Below are 22762 nucleotides of genomic sequence, written 5' to 3' on the forward strand. Positions count from 1 at the left end.
TGGGGGTTTCTGAAAGTACTTGGTAGGCCGAAGGGTTAGAGTTGGGGTAGGGGGAAGGAGAATGAATATGGAGTATTCCTTTCATGATTTTGCCCAAATGGGGCGGGGGTGGGGAGAAAGGACAAGGCCAGTGCCAACCTAACCAAATTTTGTTTACACAGGACTTTGAGTTTTTTAAGGAAGGTGGCGATGGGGACTTGGCCCAGCAGGGCACATTTGTTAAGCATTGCTCAGAGGGCTGGTAATCGGGCCAAGAGGCCTATGTGGGACATTTTGTTTTTCATGCTGTTTCAGTTTAAAGAGCTACATTGTTTTGAAAATTTGACTATATTGCTCGTCTCCTCAGAATCATGAATTGACTCCCAACATGCTGCTAGACCAAATTCAAACTCCTGGAACTGGCCTTCAAGGGCCTGGCATCACCCTATCTGAACAACCAAATCACCTCTTATACTCCTGCACACCCACTACGCTCACTACCTCTAGCTTGCTCAGTAGTACCAGCACCCAAGGAAATAACTCTCAACCACATGAAAAGAACCTTCCTAGGCCCGTGCCTACCCTCTGGAACTCGCTGCCATTTTAGATCAGGTTTGCCCCTGACCTCTTCACATTTAGGAAACTTATGGTTCACAACCTGACCCCTGAACTCCTGACCAGATCTTGCTGCTTTACCTGCTTAGCCCAGAGGAACCACATAAACTGCTCACTAAAATCTTAGCCCACTGGAAAGCAGATATGTGTTATGCTATACTTCTGTTTTATAATTTTCTAGTGTCTGTAATTAGTATTACTTCCTGTTCCCCTCACTTTTAATCCCACTATATTTTGCAGCACTGGGCTGCTATTGATTGCATACTGTAACCAGATGTTGGATTGATGTCTCCCTACTGCAAATACTTTGAACTCTTATGGTAGAAAAGCAAGACAAAAATAGATGATGATGAATATAGCAGTTAAGTCAACTTATCTGGCTCCCTTTAGCTGGATAGCTTTAAGCCTAATTGGTGATAGTCAAAAGATGGCTGGTTAGGTGTAAAGTTATCTTGCTAAACGTAACTGGATAACTTTGTTCAGGGATATTCAGCAGTTCGTTTATCCCACTGAATATCCAGGATAAGTTATCTGTTCTATGTTTTGTTTTGTTTTTTAAATATTGGTCCAAACCTTTTCCCCTTCCCCCAAGCCCCCCCAAAAGATACAAAAACCATTGCGGGCCTACTGGATTGAAAAGGTTCCCTCACCAACCCTAAATACACAAGTTGTTGGATGCTTGTACTGGACTTCCCCTGGCCATAGGGCGTTTGGGGGGTTGCCCGGTGAGATTGGAGGGTTCAGGTTAGGTTTGTGGGAGGAGGGGGCCTGGAATCAAAATTAATTTTATGAATTTGGGATGCGAGGATGAGGAGGCTTTTGGGGCCAATAGACTTGAGGGGAGAGGGAAGAGATTTGGGCTCCCGTTATTTTCCTTTTTTAGTGGTGTGGGGGATGGAGGATGGGTCCCCTTGCCTGTGTTGGAAGCAAACATGCTGTAATTCTTATGTCGGACCAAGCCTTCATTATCCCTATGCGTTTCCTGTATAAGCACAATATCAGCATTAATCCATTGGATGTCTTTAAATAGCAATTGATGTTTCGTCAATATATTTAGACCTTGAAAATTTTAAGATATCAATTTTGTAGCCAACATACGTAGAAGTGGTAGCATCACTCCATTTCCCCTTAGTGTTATAGTTCCCTCCCCTCCCCTCCTCTCCCCCCAACTGGCTATATAATTTGAAAATATCCAGTTAAAGTAAGGTACATCAGGTACACATACCCAGATAACTTTACCCCAGTTCTGAGGCAAATCCAGATGTAGCCAGATAACTTATCCAGCTAAGTTAACTCCACCTTGGAATGCCCCCCAGAATGCCTGCAATTTAACCAGATAAATGTTATCTAGTTAATGACTTGGAGCTCGATTCACGAAACTGTGATATGTTATCACTGGAGAGGCTCAATATCACCGGGGGGGGGGGGGGGACAGTTCCACAATATTTTGCCCTTCCTCAACAAAATATTGCGACAGTATCACCACATTCTTTGATCTAATGGAAAAAATCTGTGAGATAAAAGAACACGGCAGGGGCCTTTAAAATGCATGATGATGGCATCCAATTCATGGGGCCACTATAGCTTTAAAGGACCCTGCAGCCCAACATAGCTCCCCCCTAGATGTTTAAGAAAAAAAAGGTCAACAGGGGTCTGACTAGACACCCCCCCCCCCTTGCCCTCCCCAGGAATACGTAAACAAATTTTAAATTAGAAAAAAGGTGCCAAGCAGTGACAACCTCCTCCCCCGCCCAAATCCATCCCCATATTCCTTAGCTGCCTCCACGGCAAAGAGTGACCCCCCACCCCGACCTCCCCTTTCCATATAATGTATAGGCCAGTGGGCTCGCCCCCAATCCTCAACTCCCCCAAAAATACCTGGTGGGCTAGTGGCCCCTGGACCCTCCTAATACCCCATAACTTTTAAAAGAAGCATTGGTGGCCAGAAGGAGGGCCCGGAACTAGAAGGCGCCCTGGGCGTGGTTGGTACCATCTTCCAAAATGGCATTGACCAGGCCTTGCCCCTATTACGTGATAGGTGCAAGGTCTGGGGACTGGACTCAGGCCACATGGAAGATGGATTGATTTTGGAAGATAGTGCTGACACCAATACTTCTTTTAAAACTTAGGAGTTGTCAGTGTGGATCTGGGGTGGGTCCAGGGTGGGGGCCAATAGCCCATCAGGTATTTTTTGGGGGGTTGAGGGGTGGGGGTCCCACTGGCCTACACGTGTAATGGAAAGGGTGTTGCTCTTTGGGATGACAGCTAAGGGACAGGGTGAGGGATTTCCTAATTAAGGAGGGGTTTCGGCAAGGTAAGGGCCTTTTCTGCACGGCGCCTTTTTTCCATTTTTAAACTTCTTTTTGTGGGGCTGCCTCTAATGGCAGCCCTGGAGTGGACAGGGGTGTCTAGTCAGACCTTCAGTGACCTTTTTTGTTTTTGTTTTTGTTAGAGCAGATTTCAGGCCCAAACATCGCTGTGGTAGGGCTATATTAGGTGATATATGCTGTTTAACGCGCATTACAGCTATATTGCAGCTTAATAAATTTCCCTGTTATTCAAATAAAATTTATCTGGTTAAAGGGTCCAGATAGTCAAACTTTGGAGTTTGTCTGGTTAACTCAAAATGTATCCAGACAAACCCCTTTGAATATCAACCTCTTTGTTTTTCATTGATATTACAACTGTGATTTGAAAGTGCTAAGATGAGTGCTTATTATTTTTTTTTGCAAATACAAAATATTGGACATTGCTACATGATTATACTTGTGCGTTTATTATCAGATTGTTCCCTTGAAGAATCTGGAATAAGGTGCAGCACTTTATGATGCCAACATACATCTGATGCATGATATTTAGAAACGGAATGTTTTTTTAACGTTGTCCCTCATGGTTTTTGACATTGTCTATTATTTTGATGTGGTACTTTTTTACTCCTTTATTTGGCTTAGGAAGTATTTTTTCAAGAGAGAGTGGTGGATGCCTGGAATGTCTTCATAGTTGAGGTGGTGGAGACAAAAACAGTAACAGAATTTAAAAAACAGTGGATTAAACCCAGAGGATCCCTAGAGACAATGGATGGTAATGAAGCACTTGGTAAAATGCATGAATTGGCAGTTCATACCATAACAGCAGTGGTATGACTGCTTTGTGCTTCCAGTAATGCATTGGGATAGCCTGCATGGAACGGTGGTTATAAGTTGCTCTTAATAGCACTGGGCAGGCTGGATGGGCTTTGGTCTTTATCTGCCATCATTTGCTGAGTCACTCTCTCAGGCTCACTCTCTATAGCTGTCTCTGGCTCTCCCAGGCTTTCAGTCTTTCCTTATCTTTCTCTCTATGTTCATCTCTCTTTCCTTGGTTTTCATACTGTCCACTGCATGTCTCTGTCTTTCTTTTTTACTCTGTCCTCCCCACCTTGTAGCCTTGGTTTGACCCTTTCTTCTGGGGGGGGGGGTTGTTGTAATAGTGTTGAGCAGAAGGCTCACATATGACCTTGAAGCTCTGGTTGCTGTCAGTGTATCCACAACTTTAACTCCTCCTCATTAATGAGCCAGAGCTGGCTAATGAAGAGAAGGTTCATGGAGAGAGGAGCCAGGTGTTAACAAACAGGAATGAGTCTCTGGAGACAGGAGGTGGCTGGGATAAGGAGATGGCACAAAATGAGCAGAGTTATCTGTGGCCAAACTTCCAGCTTCTGCCTGTCCAGAAAAAAACTGGGATAGCTATGGGACTTAATGCTCAGCCCCCTGTGTTTCCCTGGGCAGGATATAGTATCCCCTTCCTGACTTTGGCTGCTGGAAGAAGTACAAGTTCGTGTAACCATCTCCTAAGCCATCCAGACCTATAGGTAACAGGCTCTGTGGCCCTGAGTCCTCCACCCCTAGAGGTGACAGGTTCTGTTTCCCTGTGCCCATCCCTTGAGTCCTTTACTGTGAGAGGTTATAGGCTCCGTTCCCTGCACCTGCCCTATAAGTCTTACAGTCCTAGGAGTAACTGGTTCTGTATCCCTGAGCCCAACCCCTGAGCCCTCCAGTCCTAAAGGTGACAGACTTTGTATCACTGCGCCCATGCCTTGAGCCCTCCAGTCTAAGATGTGACAGGCTCTGTATTTCTATCCCTGTCCCCTAAGCCCTTAGCTCAAGAGGTGCAAGCTCTGCATTCCTGTGCCCATTCCCTAAGCCCTCCAGTTAAAACGGTGACTGGTTCTGGGTCCCTGTATGCACTGCCTGAGCCCTGCAGCCCTGGAATCCCTGTGCCTCACCCTTGCGCCCTCCAGTTCTAGAGGTGACAGACTTTGTATCACTGCCCCCATCCCCTGAGCCTTCCAGTCCTGGAAGTGACGTGCTCTGTAGCCCCCGAGTCCTCTAGTCCTTGGATGCAGAGGGAGTTCTGAGCGATTTACCTGCTGGAAGCATGAGACGTGACTTGTTTGCTGCTTTGATCTCCAGGTGGAGCCTGTCTTTTTAGCCCATGGATTTTCAAAGCATGTGCAGTGGAACATGCAACATGGTGGGAAAGAATGTGTATTTAATTTTTAAACTGAATACTTAGGTGCCGATTCTTATAAGAAATGAATGCATGCAGGCCAGAGAGCATCCTGGGTACAAGAAGGGTCTGCTGATACATTATGTGTTTCCTATACTATTTTCTAGGACTCAAGGATACATGCATACATGTCAATCTAAGTACAGATACACATGCATACAGTTCATCCACTTCATACAGGCATACACATACATTTCACAGATATGCAGAAAGTCACATAAATATGTATATACACTTTTGTCTACTTTCACAGACATACATGCATTCATGCATTACTACACACACCCTTATATACAGATGTGCCTCCCATCAGGGAGCCCAAAATCTTACCATTCTCAGAGCAGACACGTTTCCACTGTCCTTAATACACAGGTCTGTCCCATTACAACAATGCTACCCTGTGCTTTCCAAGGTTTGGTACATGAAGCAAACAAAAAATGGACAGACTGACATGAAAAATGCTTAATACACAGGCATTCTTAATATTCAGAGCTGAAAAATATACAGAATCTGGATTCTTAGTGCTAACTATAACCCAAACACCACCTGTTTTCCAAAAGATTTAAAGAAGAGAGGGAGGGGAGAGCAATGTAACCCCATAAACTGATTGCACAAGGATGCTGAGGGAATTTTATAATCATCCAGAGATGAACAGATGGTTTTTTTTCTCTTCGTCTCTAAAAAGGGAATTAAAATTCATGGGATGTTCTCCAAGGCTGCAGGTCACAGGGAGAATGGAAGTCAGGTGTTGAATAGCAAAAAGAACCCCAACCAGCTTTAAGCAGGAGATATGGGGAGCAGAGAGCACGCAGTGTCAGGGAGGAGGCTGGAGACTACAACAAAATGCAGACAGCACAGGAGCTGACTATGCAGGAGGCAACTCTGGCAAAATGTTAGAATCTCCCTCATTGATATTACAATCTCCTGGTAGTCTCTGGCTGGTTTCTTGCTCTTGTTTTCATAGCTTGGCAGGAGGGGACAGGTCGTGAATAGACGATATAAGAGTCCCTCCTCCATCCTACACATCCATTTACCATGTGTTGAACAACATATTATCCAGTTTGGTTTCTTAAGGGCTTTTGAGAGAGAGGCGTTAAAGTCCTGGAAGGGTTGGTTGCTTAGCACTTGCTGCTAACAGTGGCTCTCATGCCCTCCCCTCCCCTTGCTGATTGGGAATTTGGAGCAAGACAAGGTCTAGGACCAACCCCAGGGAAAGGGGGCTGGGGGTGGGAGTGACCCGGGGTTGTGGTTCCTTTGCTGGAACTGCGACTTTGTTTGTGTATGTGTGTTTGTGCTCGTAACAAAATTTGCTGCTGCTGCCCCATGTTACATGTTGCAGCTGATCACAAAATATTGATTTGAGACATACTCCAAAGTTCAACTGATTTTTTTTTTTGTTTTTGTTTGTTTTACTGAATTTACGTTCCACAGTGCGGTTTTACAGGGTACCTCTTTAGCCGTATTCCCTAGTTTCTCCTTCCATGCCTCCCCGTCACCTCTCCTTTCTGGCTCTGTGGCATGCCTCAAGCTGAGGTTAAATCCCCCTTCCTGTGGGGCGAACATTGGATACAGTTGTGCCACCAGATTTCTTTTATGAACTGAAATGGGGAGAGAAGGGTGGAGACCCTCCCATACAGCTGTACATCTCCGTAAAGATTTCATGAGAGAAATTCAGAGGAAGGTGAACCCAAAAAGAGAACGTCCTATGCCAGTGGAAACATCAGAATTTCTGTGTGGCTGTTTGGGGGGAGGGGGAGGGGAGATCTCCTAATCCTGTGTTCAGTCTTTCTAAACCTGTCTCTTTTGTTTTTGCTTTCTCCCAGGGGAGTTGTACATTGGAGGACTCAGTAAAAACATGTTGAGCACCCTGCCAAAGCTGGTGGCCTCACGGGATGGTTTCCAGGGCTGCCTGGCCTCAGTGGATCTCAATGGTCGGCTGCCGGACCTCATTGCAGATGCCACCCACCGCGTCGGGCAGGTCGAGAGGGGGTGCGATGGTAAGACGTATTAGCAAGACTCAAACTCCCAGCAGGAGATAAACTAGGGAATGGTGCAGAAATGCTGGCTATGGGGGAGCTCACAGCTTCTGCAGTCCCAGCCTCTCCCAGCAGGAGCAGCTGTAGGGAATGGAGCAGGAGTACTGGCTGTGGGGGAGCTCAGATCCGCTGCAGTCCTAGCCTCTCCCAGCAGGAGCAGCTGTAGGGAATGGAGCAGGAGTACTGGCTGTGGGGGAGCTCAGATCTGCTGCAGTCCCAGCCTCTCCCAGCAGGAGCAGCTGTAGGGAATGGAGCAGGAGTACTGGCTGTGGGGGAGCTCAGATCCGCTGCAGTCCTAGCCTCTCCCAGCAGGAGCAGCTGTAGGGAATGGAGCAGGAGTACTGGCTGTGGGGGAGCTCAGGCCTGCTGCAGTCCCAGCCTCTCCCAGCAGGAGCAGCTGTAGGGAATGGTGCAGGAGTACTTGCTGTGGGGGAGCTCAGATCTGCTGCAGTCCCAGCCTCTCCCAGCAGGAGCAGCTGTAGGGAATGGTGCAGGAGCACTGGCTGTGGGGGAGCTCAGGTCTGCTGCAGTCCCAGCCTCTCCCAGCAGGAGCAGCTGTAGGGAATGGAGCAGGAGTACTGGCTGTGGGGGAGCTCAGATCTGCTGCAGTCCTAGCTTCTCCCAGCAGGAGCAGCTGTAGGGCATGGGGCAGGAGCAATGACTGTGGGGGCGCTCACATCTCCAGTCCCAGCCTTTCCCAGAAGGAGGTGCTGCAGGGATTGGTGCAGAAGCACTATTGGAATCTTATAGCTGCTGCAGTCTCCCAGCAGGACCATTGTAGGGCACGGTGCAGGAGCGCTAGCTGTAGGGAGAATATACATCTTTTCTCTGTCATCCCATCCTTGTCTTTCTTTCTTTCTTTGTGTTGCTGCTGATGATAAATTCTGAAATATTGGATTTACGTTTTTGCTTTAATTCTGATTTAATACTCTTAAATCCTTCACTGCTCTGTTTGCTTAACAAAACTGATATGGAGATACTATGCTATCTATAGGAAGGAAGGAAAGAAGAGAGGGTGAGGTGGTCAGAAAGGGATGGAGAGTGGAGAGCACAAGAATGGAAGACAATATTTGAAAGATGGAGTGAGGGTCAGAGTGAGAAAAGGCAAGAGTGAGAGGGACTGCTGAGGGGAGCAAAGAGATAGAGATAGGGAAAAAGAGAAAGATAGATGAATGTGGATAAAATAAAGAAAGGGGAGAGTTATAGAGAGATAGAGGGGGAGAGATGGAAATAGTAGGAGGCAGGGGAAAGGAGGAGATATGAAGTGAGAGAGACTAGAAAGGAAAGAGAAAGAGGAAGAAAGGAACACATAAACTGATCTGAGAGAGTGGAGAGAAAGAAAGATGTAGGGAGGGGGAGAGGATGGACAGAGATAGTGTGTAATATCTTCACATGCCTCTATTTTTTTCCTTTCATTGCTTAACTGCTCTGGAGGCAACAAATATTGTAAATAAATAAATGGGTCATCTGATGATGCCAAGTGGAATCGAGTTCCAAAGCATTCTAGAAAGAGCTAAAGGGTGAATTTTCAAAGGCTTTAGATGCCTAAGAGGAGATAGGCACCTAAATCAGCCTAAATGTAGGAATCTAAAAGTGGGCGGCAGTGAGGAGTTGCAGTTAGGGTGGAGAAAAAAGTTATGCACTTAAAGGTGAAATTTCAAAGTGATGAGGGCGCACAAAGTAGCAGATGCCCACAGAAGTAGAGCTTATTTGCGCTAGAGCTATTTTATAAACGTCGCACATACATGCACAAGTACCGATGAGCAAATCTTTGTTCATGTAAAAAAGGGGTGGATTTGGGGTGGGTCCAGGGCATTCTGGGGCAGGGCCAACATGTAGGTGCATAAGTCGTGATTTTTATAACCTGCAAATACAGTGCGAATCGGACTGTTACCTGAGCATATTTACTTCTGCTACTTATCGGGTGTACGTCAGAATAAAACTCTGGGTGAGGGGCTGGGTACACTGGGGAAGTGCAGGCTGAGGAACCAGAGGGGCCTTGATGACCTAGAGATAGATTAGGCAAACTGGTGGACTAATTGGTAAAACTGGTCATTTCCTTCATGTGTACATGTTATAAAATGTTCTCACTTGTGCATGTAAAAGCCAACAAGTCCTAAGGAAAATTCGCGAATAATGTTTCTTCATGTAACTGCAGAAGATTAGAAGCACAAATATGCGTATTAGGCTATTTTATATATTGCATGAATACTTGCATGGACGATAAAAAATTCAAGCACATGTGTGCTCGTGCCCACTAGGGACCTATCAACATAAGAATGTAAGAAATTGCCATCCTGGGTCAGACCAAGGGTTCATCAAACCCTGTATCCTGTTTCCAATCCAACTCACTATGCAAACGAATAGTAGTTCTAAATTTAGGTTCCTAACTTTGAGTGAAAATCTCCCTAAATTTAGGGGCCACAAATTTAGAGGCCACTTCTCAGTCTCCTTGTGGTGCTAGTAAGCTGATTTTTAAAGGGAAACTCTCCATGGAGCTCGCTTTTGAAAATCTGTGGAGGGAAGTCTGTATCCCGTGTACTTTGCAGGTGTAGGCAGGCCCAGATTTAGGCATAAGCAAATGCTTAAAGAGCTAAATACCTGAGCTGAAGAAAAGCCGGTTCTCCCTCTTACTGTAGGACTGGGTGGCATTCTGGCCAACCCTCATAACCTCTGCTCTCTTGGGTAGTGTGGGAGACACCGCTTTTGCTCTGCGGTCCTGCCTATGGATGTCCAAATCTTAAATCCAGCCCTGAAAGCAGGCACAGGGATTTCAAAATGAAATCCCTGGCGCTTCCGTTTTCTAGCCTGTCCTAACCCAGACTCCCTTTCCCCCTCTATCCTTTTCCCCAGGGGGGTGAGGGTGGGGGGCATTTTCAAAGGGGTCTTCTCTGCAGAAAATCCTTTTGAAAATTGCCACTGAAAGTCTCACTTAGAGGTGATCCCAGGGCGTTTTAAGTTGAGGGAAAAAATGAATGTGAATGTATTGCATTAAACTTTGTGCATTCTTTTCCATGCAAAACTGAACTGCATATGGAGCAGGTGTAAATCTCTGCAGGCACTTTGTACCTGCACCAGGTATCAAAGTGAGAGGACATGCGGGCATTCTCTTTGAAACTTGGTTCAAAGTTTGCAGGTAAAAAGTACTTGTGGAGTTTGTCCCAATGCAGATAGTTTGAAAATGTCTCTTATATGTTTTACTTAATCATCCCTCCCCTACTCCTTCCCCACTGATTCTTCAGCAGGAAACAGGACATTGGATGGGCCTCTGATCAATTTGTCTCTCTCAGACATCGCTTCTTTGACGAATGTTTTTACGTCTTTTGATTTCTCATTGTCTTTTCTCATCAGAAAAGCAGGTTTATTTATTTAAATTTAGCTTTGGCCTTTTTATTGGTAGCTCAAGGTGAGTTACATTCAGGTACAGTATTTTCTGGGGTTCAAGAGGACTGACAATCTAAAGGGGGTCATTTACTAAGCTGTATTATGCATTTACAACGTGGTATATGCCTTAATGCAATGATAACATACAGTATTTTAAATACCATACCTTATTTTTCCCCCGATAATGCAAAGCAGCTTAGTACTAGGTAATTTCATGGAAATAAAATAACATGGCTTGCCTGAAAAATCGCAAAGCATGTTATTTTTGGAAAGTTAGTTACAACACTGGAGTTGTACAAAACGTTTACTAGGAGAATCTTGATGCTCTTGGGTCAGTCATTTAAAGAGCTCTAGCAGTCCGAATACCATGCCCCCTCCCCGAGTATTGCTAAAACTGCCAGGATTGTCTCAAGACCCTCCGTGTCACCTCCCACCCTGCCATCCCATGAGACAGCTGAACTATCCCAAAAAAATGTTAAACAAAATTAAACCTCCAGGTGCAGGCTCCACCCCTCCAATCCCTTCCCTTCTGTAAAAAAAAAACAAAACAAAACCTGAGCTCACCCTCTGCCTGAGAGGTTACGCCTAATATGACCCTATGGTCCTTATCAATATATCCTTGGGGAACCAGTGGGGACCCAGAGCACCCCTTATGGCTATGGGACTGGTATTATCATTTGTCAAAATGGCACTGGTCGGCCGAGGTGCTGAGTAATGATCCCCTAAGTTTGTACCTGAGGAAGTGGAGGGTGAAATGACTTGCCCAAGGTAACAAGAACCTGACTCTCCTGGTTCTCAGGTTACGTCTTCTTAAAATTCTGTCACAAGTACTCATTAAAGATGTCCATCATAGACCATCACAAAGTGTGCTACATCATGTGGAACTGCAGGAAGACCTTGAAAAAGGGGAACACCCCCGAGGTTCTCGCCAAGGTTGGAATAAAGACATGGGTGGCGCGCGCACCCTAGTAGGTACCTGGGAGGAGCATGGCGGGAGGCTGCACCATAGCTGTTCCGGGGACGCTGGAGAGTTCGGCATGTAGACGCGGCAGTAGCCATCTTTCCTAGGTAAGCGGGAGGAGCTGTGAACAAGGTGAGGGAAATGGGGCGAAGCCGTCTAGCACCGATGGACGCAAGATGAGCATGCCCAGCATGCAGCTATCCGTGCATCCACACGAGGTCTCCCTTCAGTCTCTTCTTTTCGGCGGTGCAGTTGCCTTGCGAGCTCCACTTTTTTCTCGCATTTCTTGCAGGAAAAGTGTTGATTTCCCGTTTCCCTCGTTAGGTCCCTCTTCGCGGTCGGTGCTTCCTCGGCATGGTAGGTAAAGTTGCTGTTTTTGTTCACTTCTTTGCGGTCAATTCCCAACTTCTCACCTTCGGTGACTGTCGCTTATCGACCACAGGCTGAGTAATTTTTATGGCATCGTCCACTTTTCGCCAGTGCCCATGGACCATGTCCATCATGGATCCGCATGAGGCTTGTATCCTTTGTCTGGGGGCCTCGCACGATGTCCATGGGTATTGTTTATGTGATCAGATGACCCCCAAGGGCCGTCGTGCGCGTCTTGATAAGATGGAGAAGCTTTTTGGTTCTTCCAAGTCTACTCCATCCACTCCAGTGTGGGAGTCATTGACACCTGGAGGAGCAATGGATGGCCGGCGCCATCTTGTGCTCCTACCATGTGACAGGGGCTGACCAATTGCACCGGTAGCCCCTGTGACATAGTAGGTCAAAGGCTATCGGTGCCATTTTGATGCGAGGCAGGCCCGACAGCCCGACGGCACGGAGGGAGAAATCGCTCGCGGGACCCCACTGGACCACCAGGGATGTTAGTAAGTCTTGGGGAGGGATCGGGATGGTGGTGGTGGGGGGGGGGGGGGGGTTGTATTTAATGTAGTATGGTAAATTTTAATGCTTGGGGTGGGGTTTTTTTTTAGCTTAGTTTTCCCGCATCGTTTTTTGGGCCCGTTTCGTTTTTCCCCGCTTAGTTTTTCCAGAAAACTAACCGAGGAAAAACGAACTTTACCCCGAAGCGTCCGACTCAAAAATCGACACGGTACAAAAAAACAAAGCTCATCTCTACTGGCAATGGCCGTACCGCCACCAAAGCGACCTCGGCCATAGGAGACCCCGTCCTTTGATCTCCCCGAGAGTCCCAGGCAATCCCCACCGCTATAGGTGTAGGGAACCGTGCCACCTCGGGAACCCGAGGAAGAGCTGGTGATGCCTTGTCCCCCTCCCTCAGTCCTGGTCTCAACAGACTTTCAGGAGGAGTTGAATCACAGGGTTCAGACTACAGTGCTCAGAGCTCTCCAGAGCATCGAGTCGGCCATGCCACCAGCTCACATACCAGTGCCCGAGCTTCCACCGTCTATGTTAGCACCCCTGCTTGAGCATCTGGACGTCCTTTGAGGCTCCCTACCAATGCAACCAGTGCCTGAGGGGCCTTCGATCCCCCAGCAGCCATTGATGGCCTCCATTGGAATGATCCTCTTGGGTCCTCCAAGGAGGAAGACGCAACCGGTACCACTTTCTCAAGGCCTCGGTTCCCTGAGCCTCTACTGGGTCCTTCCAGTCTCCTGCAGCCTCCAGTCCCCTCGATGCCAGGGGAACCATCAATTCCCAAGGTGCCCTTGAGGCCTTTGAAGTTATCAGAGCCCAGGGCTGATATCCCCCACAGACCTCACCTGCATCGCGCTGGCCCTAGTGAGGAGGAAGGGCCCTACAACCCATGGGGGGATGATTCCTCCGATTACTCAGATGACCCCCCTTTCAGAACCTTCCCCGCCGGAAAAAAAAAGGCATCAATCTCCCCCCAAAGGCGTGTCTTTCATGGGGTTTGCCAGGTCCATGGCTGAGGCTATCCCCTTCCAACTCCTCACGGAGGAGGATGCGCAACACAAGATGCTGGAAGTACTCCAGTTTGCCAATCCATCCACCACATCTTCAAGGAACTCCTCCTCTGGATGTGGGAGCACTTGATCTCTTTCTCGCCAGTCAATAGGAAGGTAGATGCCACCTATTTGGTGCAGCAAGCTGTAGGGTTCTAAAAGCGGCACCTCCCCCACCAGTTGGTGGTTGTAGAGTCCGCCCTCAAGAAAGCCAGTTGCTCCCGCACTCATGCTTCTGCCCCTTCGGCCACAAGGTCTTCCAGGGCATCATGCTTATCGCCCGGATTGCTGCCTACCAGTTGTTCATGACTCAGTACAACCAGAACCTATGGAAGCGAGTCCAGTATCTTGCAGAGAGCTTACCACAGCAGCAGCAGGAGGCGCTCTCCGTTATTGCCCTGCAAGGCTTTGAGGCTGGCAAGCACGAGGTGTGATCCACCTACAATGTCTTTGAAACTGTGGCCCATGTAGCTGCCGTGAGTTTCGGCACCCATAGGATGGCCTTGCTCAGGGCTTCTGATCTCCGCCCAGAGGTGCAGAAGCTGGCCAACCTCCGCTGCACAGGTGACAACCTCTTTGGTGATAAAGTCTGGGATGCGATAGCTCAATTGAAACACAACCATGATACCCTTCAACAGCTTTCCACTAGTGCTTCCAACACCCCTTCCTCGGCCAGGAAATCTTCCAGGCCCGGATCTCGTAAACTCTTCTACAGACAGAAGACATATTATCCTCCGGCCTCCCGGGCTCGCATGCCATGCGTCAGCTCCAGGGGCCGTCCCTGCCAGCAGCAAGCACCCTGGCCCCAGCTGGACTCCAGCAAGCCCCTGCTACTGGCTTCTGACTGGCGGCGAGGGAGTACGAGTCAATTGAGCACACCCCTGATGCTGGATCCCCCAGTGGGAGGCAGGCTCATTGGCTTCGCCCATTGCTGGGAGGATGTCACCTTGTACCGATGGGTCCTTACCATAATCCGTCAAGGGTATCGTCTCAACTTTCGACAGCTCCCGGCAACCTCTCTCCCATGTCCATCATGGGGTTTGTCCACCCAGCAGGTCATACTTCAAACGGAACTCTCCACCCTTCTCACTAAGGGCACGGTAGAGCCGGTCCCTCGCACCCAGCAGGGCCAAGGGTTCTATTTGAGGTATTTCCTAATTTGGAAAAGGAACGGCGGCTTACACCCCATCCTTGACCTCAGGGCGTTGAACAAGTTTCTCTCAAGAGAAAAGTTCAAGATGGTCTCTCTGGGTATGCTGATTCCCCTCCTCAGAAGAGGAGACTGGCTCTTCTCCCTCGATCTGAAGGAAGCTTATGCTCACATGGCCATTTTCCCCGGTCACAGAAATACCTCCGCTTTGTGGTGGACAAGGTGCACTATCAGTACAAGGTGCTGCCCTTTGGGTTGGCCTCAGCTCCTCGTGTCTTCACCAAAAGCCTGGTGGTAGTGGCTGCATATCTCAGGCATTGTGCGGTGCATATCTTCCCGTACATAGACAACTGGTTAATCAAGAGCGATACCCCCACAGGAGCGCTAAGTGCTCTACAAGCCTGGGGTTCATCATCAACTACCCAAAGTCTCACCTCTGCCCGTCTCCTTAGCTGGACTTCATAGGCACCAGACTGGACATTTTGCAAGTGAAGGCGTTTTTACCACGCGATTGGGCTCTTGCTCTTGCCTCACTGGCGGCTACTGTCTTAAGCAACTAACAGGTGACTGCCCATCTTCTGCTCCATTTGCTGGGCCACATGGTGGCTTCCATCCATGTTACCCCTCTCGCCCGTTTGTGCATGCGGAGTGCTCAATGGACCTTGCGGTCACAATGGCAACAGGGTTCTCAGAACTTCGAGACTTGCGTTGCAGTCAAGGAACCTCTGCTGGCGTCTCTGTCCTGGTCGGAACACCTCTCCAGTCTGGAGCAGGGGATTTCTTTCCAATCTGCTCCTCCTCAAGTGATCCTCACTACCGGTGCCTCAGGACTGAGGAGCCCATGTGGATGGCCGCCACACTCAGGGTCTCTGGACTACTCACGAAGCCCGCTGTCAAATAAACTTTCTGGAGCTTTGGGCAATCCGCAGTCCTGATCCGGACGGTCAACCAGGTGGTAATGTGGTATATCAACAAACAGGGCGGCACAAGCTCGTTCCTCCTCTATCACAAGGCGGTAGAGGTCTGGACCTGGGCCCTGTTGCAGGGGATGTTGTTGCACGTGACGTACATGCCGGGGACTCTGAATTTGCTGGCAGACCAACTGAGTCGCTTTTTCCAGCTGCATGAATGGTCCCTCAGCCTGGAGGTAGCAACCGAACTATTTCATCAGTGGGAGACACCAGATGTGGACCTCTTCGCCTCCCCACACTATCACAAGGTGAGCAGGTTCTGCTCCCTGTCTTCAGGGGGCCGGCATCTCGCCTGTGATGTCTTCTCCCTCCACTGGGGGAGAGGTCTGCTGTATGTGTACCCTCCTCTCCTGCTCCACCTGAAGACCCTGCTGAAGCTTCAACAGGACAAGAGGGACCATGATCCTCGTGGCGCCCTTTTTGCCCCGACAGGCCTGGTTCCCTCTACTGCGGGACCTGTCGATCAGGCCCCCTATCTGGCTGGGGACCACGCCCGATCTGATCATGCAGAACCAGGGAACCCTGTGCCATCTGAACCTCTGGGCACTGGCCCTGTTGACTTGGATGTTGAGCGCCTAGTCCTTCAGCTCTTGGCCCTCTTGGACAGTGTCTCCCAAGTGCTAGTGGCTTCTAGGAAACCTTTCACCAGAAAATCCTACAGCTTGAAATAGAGGAGATTCTCCATCTGGTGTGAGGGGCAGGGCTTGGATCCATTCTCATGCCCCCTTCCTCAGCTGTTGGACTACTTGTGGCACCTTTCCGAGACTGGGCTTCAAACCAGCTCAGTCAGGGTCCATCTCAGCGCTGTGAGTGCGTACCATTGAAGTGTTGCTGGCACACCCATATTGGTGCAGCCTTTAGTAGGTCACTTTATGAGGGACCTGCTCCAGCTAAAGCCCCCTCTTTGGCCTCCTGGTGCGTCCTGGGACCTCAACATTGTCCTGGCATGGCTCATGCGTCCTCCCTTTGAGCTGCTGTGTTCCTGCGACATGAAGTTCCTCACCTGGAAAGTTATATTCCTGGTAGCGATTACTTCGGCTCATAGGGTCAGTGAGCTTCAGGCCTTGGTTACGTACCCGCCGTACACGAGGCTCTTTCACAATCTCGTAGTCTTGCATATGCACCCTAAGTTTCCTTCTAAGGTTGTGACTGATTTCCAACTTAATCAGTCCATCGTTTTACCTACCTTCTTTCCTAGGCTTCATTCCCACCCAGGGGAATGGGCTTTTCATACTCTGGACTACAAGAGGGCCCTGGCTTTCTTTTTAGATAACACAGCCAGTCACAGGCAGTCCACTCAGCTCTTTGTGTCATTTGATACAAACAGGCTGGGGATGGCGGTGGGTAAACAGACCTTATCCAACTGGCTGGCAGATTGCATCGCCTTCTGCTATGCGCAAGCTGGCCTTCTGCTGGCTGGCAGAGTTAAAGCTCACTCTGTGCAGGCCATGGTGACGTCGGTGGCTCATCTGTGAGTAGACCCTGTCATTGAAATTTTCCGGGTTGCCACATGGAGTTCTCTTCACACGTTTGTGGCCCACTACTACTTGGACAAGGATGGGTGTCAGGACAGTGCCTTTGGTCAATCCGTCCTGCGCAATCTCTTCCAGTCCTGAATCCAACTCTTCCAGCCTAGTACCCCTGGTGGGAGCCAGACAGTCCCCTGCCAACCAACAGCACCGCAGTTGTTGTGCCCGTTGGCACCTTGTTCGGTAATTGTTGGTCTCTTCTGCTACCGGGGTCAGCCTGAAGCTTGGTACTCACCCACTTGTGAGGACTACCATCCTGCTTCTCCTAAGAGAAATCGCAGTTGTTTACCTGTAACAGGTGTTCTCCTAGGACAGCAGGATGGCAGTCCTCAGTAATCCCACACACCTCCCCATGGAGTTGGATTCTCCTTCCGGTTTGTTTTATTTTTTCACTTGTATTTTGTCTCTATGTTATGAGACTGAAGGGGGACCTCGCATAGACGCACGGATAGTGGCATGCTGGGCATGCTCAGTGTGCTGGTCAAAGCTTCTAGAAACTTTGACAAAAATTTTTCTGTGCCGGGCTCCATCGGATGATGTCACCTACTTGTGAGGACTAACATCCTGCTGTCCTAGGAGAACATCTGTTACAGGTAAGCAACTGTGCTTTCTCCGAGAACAAGCATGATAGCAGTTCTCACACATGGGTGACATCATCGGATGGAGCCCGGCCCGGAACTTTGATCTCAAAGATTCTAGAACTTTCAAACATGCCCTACTGAGCATGTGCAGCTGTAGTCATCACCCCCAGGCAGGCACCCATTCTCTCACACACACGTGCACACTCCCATTCATACACCCATGCTCCCATTCATACACATATATGCACTGAAGGCAGGCTCCCTGTTTTGATTTGCTGGTAGCCTTGGAGCCTTTCTCACTCTTGCTGCCGCTCTCACTAACAACGCATGGCTTTTGGGGAGGAGCTGATCGCTCATCGATGATTTTGGCATTGAAGCATGTTCTGCTGCCTCCTCTGTGCAGGCCCCACAATATTAAAATTTGGCGAGTCTAGCACTTCTTCCATACTGATCTCGTGCATTGCGAGATAAGGTAAGAGAAAGTGCTACTCTTGTGAGTTCTAATACTGCGGGCCTGCAGAGATGGGAAAGGTGTCCTTCTTTGCTCAGCCGCCGGTAGGATGAGGTTCACTAGTGGCTGCATGGCCTCTCTTCCTGTTTTCGGCTGCAGGTGGGATCAGATCCTCCAGTAGCCATATCTACCTTTCCTTGCGGTACGATACTCCACTAGGCCCCAAACAACAGAGGTGGGCACTCTTGTCTTTTTGTCCTGGCTCACTGCTACTGGAAGCCCCCTGGAAGCTTGTTCACCATTCATAATTGGCCCCCTTCCTGCTCTAGGGTATATATGTTTAGATCTAACCCCATATGCTTTAGAACAAAAACCACTGACCATTTTAGTAACAACCCTGTGGACCGACCTCAAACAGTTTATATCCTTTTGAAAGTACAGTCTCTAGAATTGTACACAATATTCCAAATAAGGTCTCACCAGGGGCAATATCATCCCCCTTTTTCTGCTGACCATTCCTCTCCCTCTGCAGCCAAGCATCTTTCTGGCTTTTGCAGTCGCTTTATCCACTTGTTTGGTCACCTTATTGCTGGAAGTTAGGAGTGAACAAAAGGGAATGGATCTTCCCATTAGAATCTGTTGGGTACTTCTTCCATTTGGAATCCAGGGCTTTTGCAATGACATCAATAACTGTAAGCTTTTAGGCCTTTGTAAAGACATGCAGGAAAGGCTTGCTAATTCCCTTTGCAGTAGAGACAATCTCTCTGAAGATAAGGTCAAAGAAGAAATGCATGTAATAAAGGACCAACACTCAACATTTCTGACCATCTCTGCTGCCACTTCTGAGCCATTTTCAGCACTCCAGTCTTTTAATCAGAAGAAGTACTACCAGGGGCCCTCTTGCCAAAGACAACAGTGCTGAATTCTTCACCAATAAGATCAATAAGATCTCTATTTGAGGAGATATTCTCAGAGGACAAGCAGGATGTCAATTCTCACAAGTGGATGACATCATCCGATGGAGCCTGGCCTGGAGCTTTTGTGTCAATGTTTCTAGAACTTTGATTGTGTCCTACTGCTAGGAACCTTCATTTTCAGGTTGGTTTTTTTTTTATTTTTCTCAGTAATTTATCAGTGTTTATTACAACAAAAATGGAAGAAAGTAATGGAAAAGAATGACTCAACATTTTTCTGGGTAAATATAATTTTTGTTCTTGTTCTAATAAATATAGATTAATTTGCAGGAAAAATGAAATAAATGCAGCATGCCATAATATTGCACATCCACATGAATGGCATATTCAGTCTCTTTTCCATGGATCCCACCAGTTTTGGATTTTTACTCTCCTGCTTTCTTAGGACTTTTTTCCAGTCCAGAACTGGGTAGAAATAATTTGTGGTAGGACCCTGTGGTTCTTTTTCTCACCTTCTAGTGCCCTTAGGTAGGGTTGGGGTTTTTTTTGTTGTTTCTGTAAGTTTCCTTTTGTTGTTTTCCTAGAGGGGCATTGACCAATAATTGACAATGAGTCTTTCAATTTGTCTTCTTTGGAAAAGACTTTAGATAGATCACAAGCTACGATTGCTTATTAATTACCGTCATAGCAGTTTATGGATTTATCCTCTAGGAACTTATCCAAACCTTTTTTAAACCCAGTTACACTAACTGCTGTAACAACATCCTCTGGCAATAAATTCCAGAGCTTAACTATATGCTGAGTGAAAAAAAATTTTCTTCAATTTGTTTTAAATGAGCTACTTGATAACTTCTTGGAGTGTCCCCTGATCCTTCTATTATCTGAGAGAGTAAATAACCAATTTACATTAACTTGTTCAAGTACTTTCATGATTTTGCAGACTTCTAGCATATCCCCCCTTAGTCGTCTCTTCTCCAAACTGAACAGTCCTAACTTCTTTAGTCTTTCCTCATAGTGCAGCCATTCCATGCCCCCTATCTGTTTGGTCGCCCTTCTCTGCACTTTCTCCAGTGTAACTATATCCTTTTTGAGATGCAGTCACCAGAACTGAACAGAGTATTCAAGGTGCGGTCTCACCATGGAGCGATACAGAGGCATTATAACATCCTCCGTTTTATATTCCATTCCCTTCTTAATAATTCTTAACATTCTGTTTACTTTTTTGATTGCCAAAGCACACTGGGCTGACAATTTCAATGTATTATCCACTATGACACCTAGATCTCTTTCCTGGGTGGTAACTCCTAAGAAGGAACCTAACATTGTGTAACTACAGCAAGGGTTATTTTTCCCTATATGCATCACTTTGCACTTGTCCACGTTAAATTTCATCTGCCATTTGGAAGCCCAATCTTCCAGTCTCACAAGGTCCTCCTGTAATTCATCACAATTAGCTTGAGATTTAACTACTCTGCATAATTTTGTGTCATCTGCAAATTTGATCACCTCACTCATTGTATTCCTTTCCAGATTATTTATAAATATATTAAAAAGCAGATCCCTGAGGCACTCCGCTGTTTGCCTTTTCCACTGTGAAAACTGACCATTTAATCCTACTCTGTTTCCTGTCTTTTAACCAACCTGCAATCCACAAAAGGACATCACCTCCTATCCCATGACTTTTTAGTTTTCTTAGAAGCCTCTCATGCGTGACTTTGTTGAACACTTTCTGAAAATCCAAATACACCACATTTACTGGTTCACCTTTGTCCACATGTTTATTTACCCCTTCAAAAAAATGTAGGACATTTGTGATGCAAGACATCCCTTTGGTAAATCCATTCTGGTTGTGTCCCATCAAACCATGTCTATCTAAATGATATGTGATTTTATACTTTATAACAGTTTCCACGACTTTTCCCAGCACTGAAGTCAGGCTCACATGTCTGTAGTTTCCCAGATCACCCCTGCATCCCTTTGTAAATATATGGGTTACATTGGCCATCTTCCAATCTTCAGGTACATCGGATGATTTTAATGATAGGTTACACATTTTTACTAATAGTATCGGTATGGTCTGAAACACATAGCAAAACCTGGGGAGAACTTTCATTTTGATTGTATGAATTCCACCCAAAAAGGATAGCTGAAACCTTTCCCATTTTTCCTGATCTGCAAATATTCCTGCCTCCAAAGGTTTGTAATTTAGATCAAATAGATCATTTAAATTAGACCCAATTTGAACCCCTAAATATTTTACATTTCCCTTTGCCCACATAAAAGGAGGAGTAGCCTAGTGGTTAGAGCAGTGGGCTACAGACCAGGGTTTGAGTTCTGTTGTCGCTCCTTGTGACCTTGGGCGAGTCACTTTAGCCTCCATTGCCTCAGGTACAAACTTAGATTATAAGATCTCTGGGGATAGGGAAATACCTACCGTACCTGAATGTAATCCACTTTGAAGTGCTGAAAAAAGTGAAATATAAATAAGGCATTCACACAATCTTTTCATCTCATCCACTCCCAATGTCAAATGTAATAATTCGGAATTGTCCTCATTCACCTTAAACCCCAAAACTGCCCCATAACCCCTCATTTCCTCCAGCAAAACCTTCAAAGAGCCATTTGAATCTGTAAGCATAAACAATAAGTCATCTGCAAATAATGTCATTTTATATGATTCCTTCCCTTCAGTCACCCCACTTATATCCGTATTTTTCCTTGCCTTCTCCAGAAAGGTCTCCAATGAATGCGCAAATATTAGCGGTAAGAGTGGGCACCCCTGCTGTTTACCACACCTTACTTTGAAATTATTCAAGTTCCCACTGTTGACACTAATACAAACCTTTGGCTGATAACATAAAGCCTGAATCCCTTGTAGAACCTAGAACAGGAAAGACCAATGCACCCTATTGAAGGCTTTCTCTGCATCCACTGCCACCATGATCGGCGGTATCCCTTGCTCGTTTGCCCACCAGGTCAAATTCAATATTCTCTTCACATTGTCTACCACAAGCCTCCCTGGGACAAAACCCCGACTGATCCGCATAGAAAAGCAGAGGAGCCACCTTCACTAATCTCAGGGCCAAAATCTTAGCTAAAATCTTCAGATCCAGATTAATTAAAGAATAGGCCTATAAGAACTGCAAGGTGTTGGTTCCCACCCTCCTTTTGCTAGCACCATGATTCTTGCTACATTTGCTCCCTGGACAAGCTGTTCCCCTACACACACACACACTTCAAATAATTTAAGATGGCAACTAGAGGCCTAACTAGGTATTGTTTGAAGGTCTTATAAAACTTGGCCGTAAACCTTTTAGGTCCGGGGCCTTACCCACTTTTAATTCCGCTATCACTCCCAAAACTTCCTCCGTGACCATGGTAATTTCTTGGGCCCCTTCAGGTAAGCAAGGTAACATGACAGACTCCAGGTACTGTCCGATACCCACCTCATTGATGTTTTCATCAGTCTTATATAGCTCTTCATAGAATTGAGCAAATCTGTTCAAGATTACCTTACTGTCACCCACATGTCCCCTCCTGATTTTTTATTTTTAAAATTTGATTGTGCAAAGAATGTTCCTTAAGCCGTCTTGCCAGTAGGCAACTTGCCTTATACCGTATTCAAAGTTCCTTTCTTTAACCATCGCCATTTGAAACACTATCCTAGCCAGATCCAAGGATCTAAATTCTTGATGCACTGCTTCTAACATCA

At 47.0% G+C, this 22762-nt stretch overlaps 1 protein-coding gene across 1 annotated transcript in view; it reads left to right on the forward strand.

The window, feature by feature from the left end:
- NRXN2 (neurexin 2) overlaps positions 1-22762 on the forward strand; it is a 1120399-nt gene that overhangs the window by 444304 nt on the left and 653333 nt on the right. Inside the window, 1 exon segment of the mRNA XM_029612675.1 lies at positions 6966-7139. Within this exon segment, the coding sequence (XP_029468535.1) occupies positions 6966-7139 (174 nt within the window).

The sequence above is a fragment of the Rhinatrema bivittatum genome, chromosome 8 (genome assembly GCF_901001135.1).
Source record: "Rhinatrema bivittatum chromosome 8, aRhiBiv1.1, whole genome shotgun sequence".
In the NCBI taxonomy this organism is placed as follows: Eukaryota; Metazoa; Chordata; class Amphibia; order Gymnophiona; family Rhinatrematidae; genus Rhinatrema; species Rhinatrema bivittatum.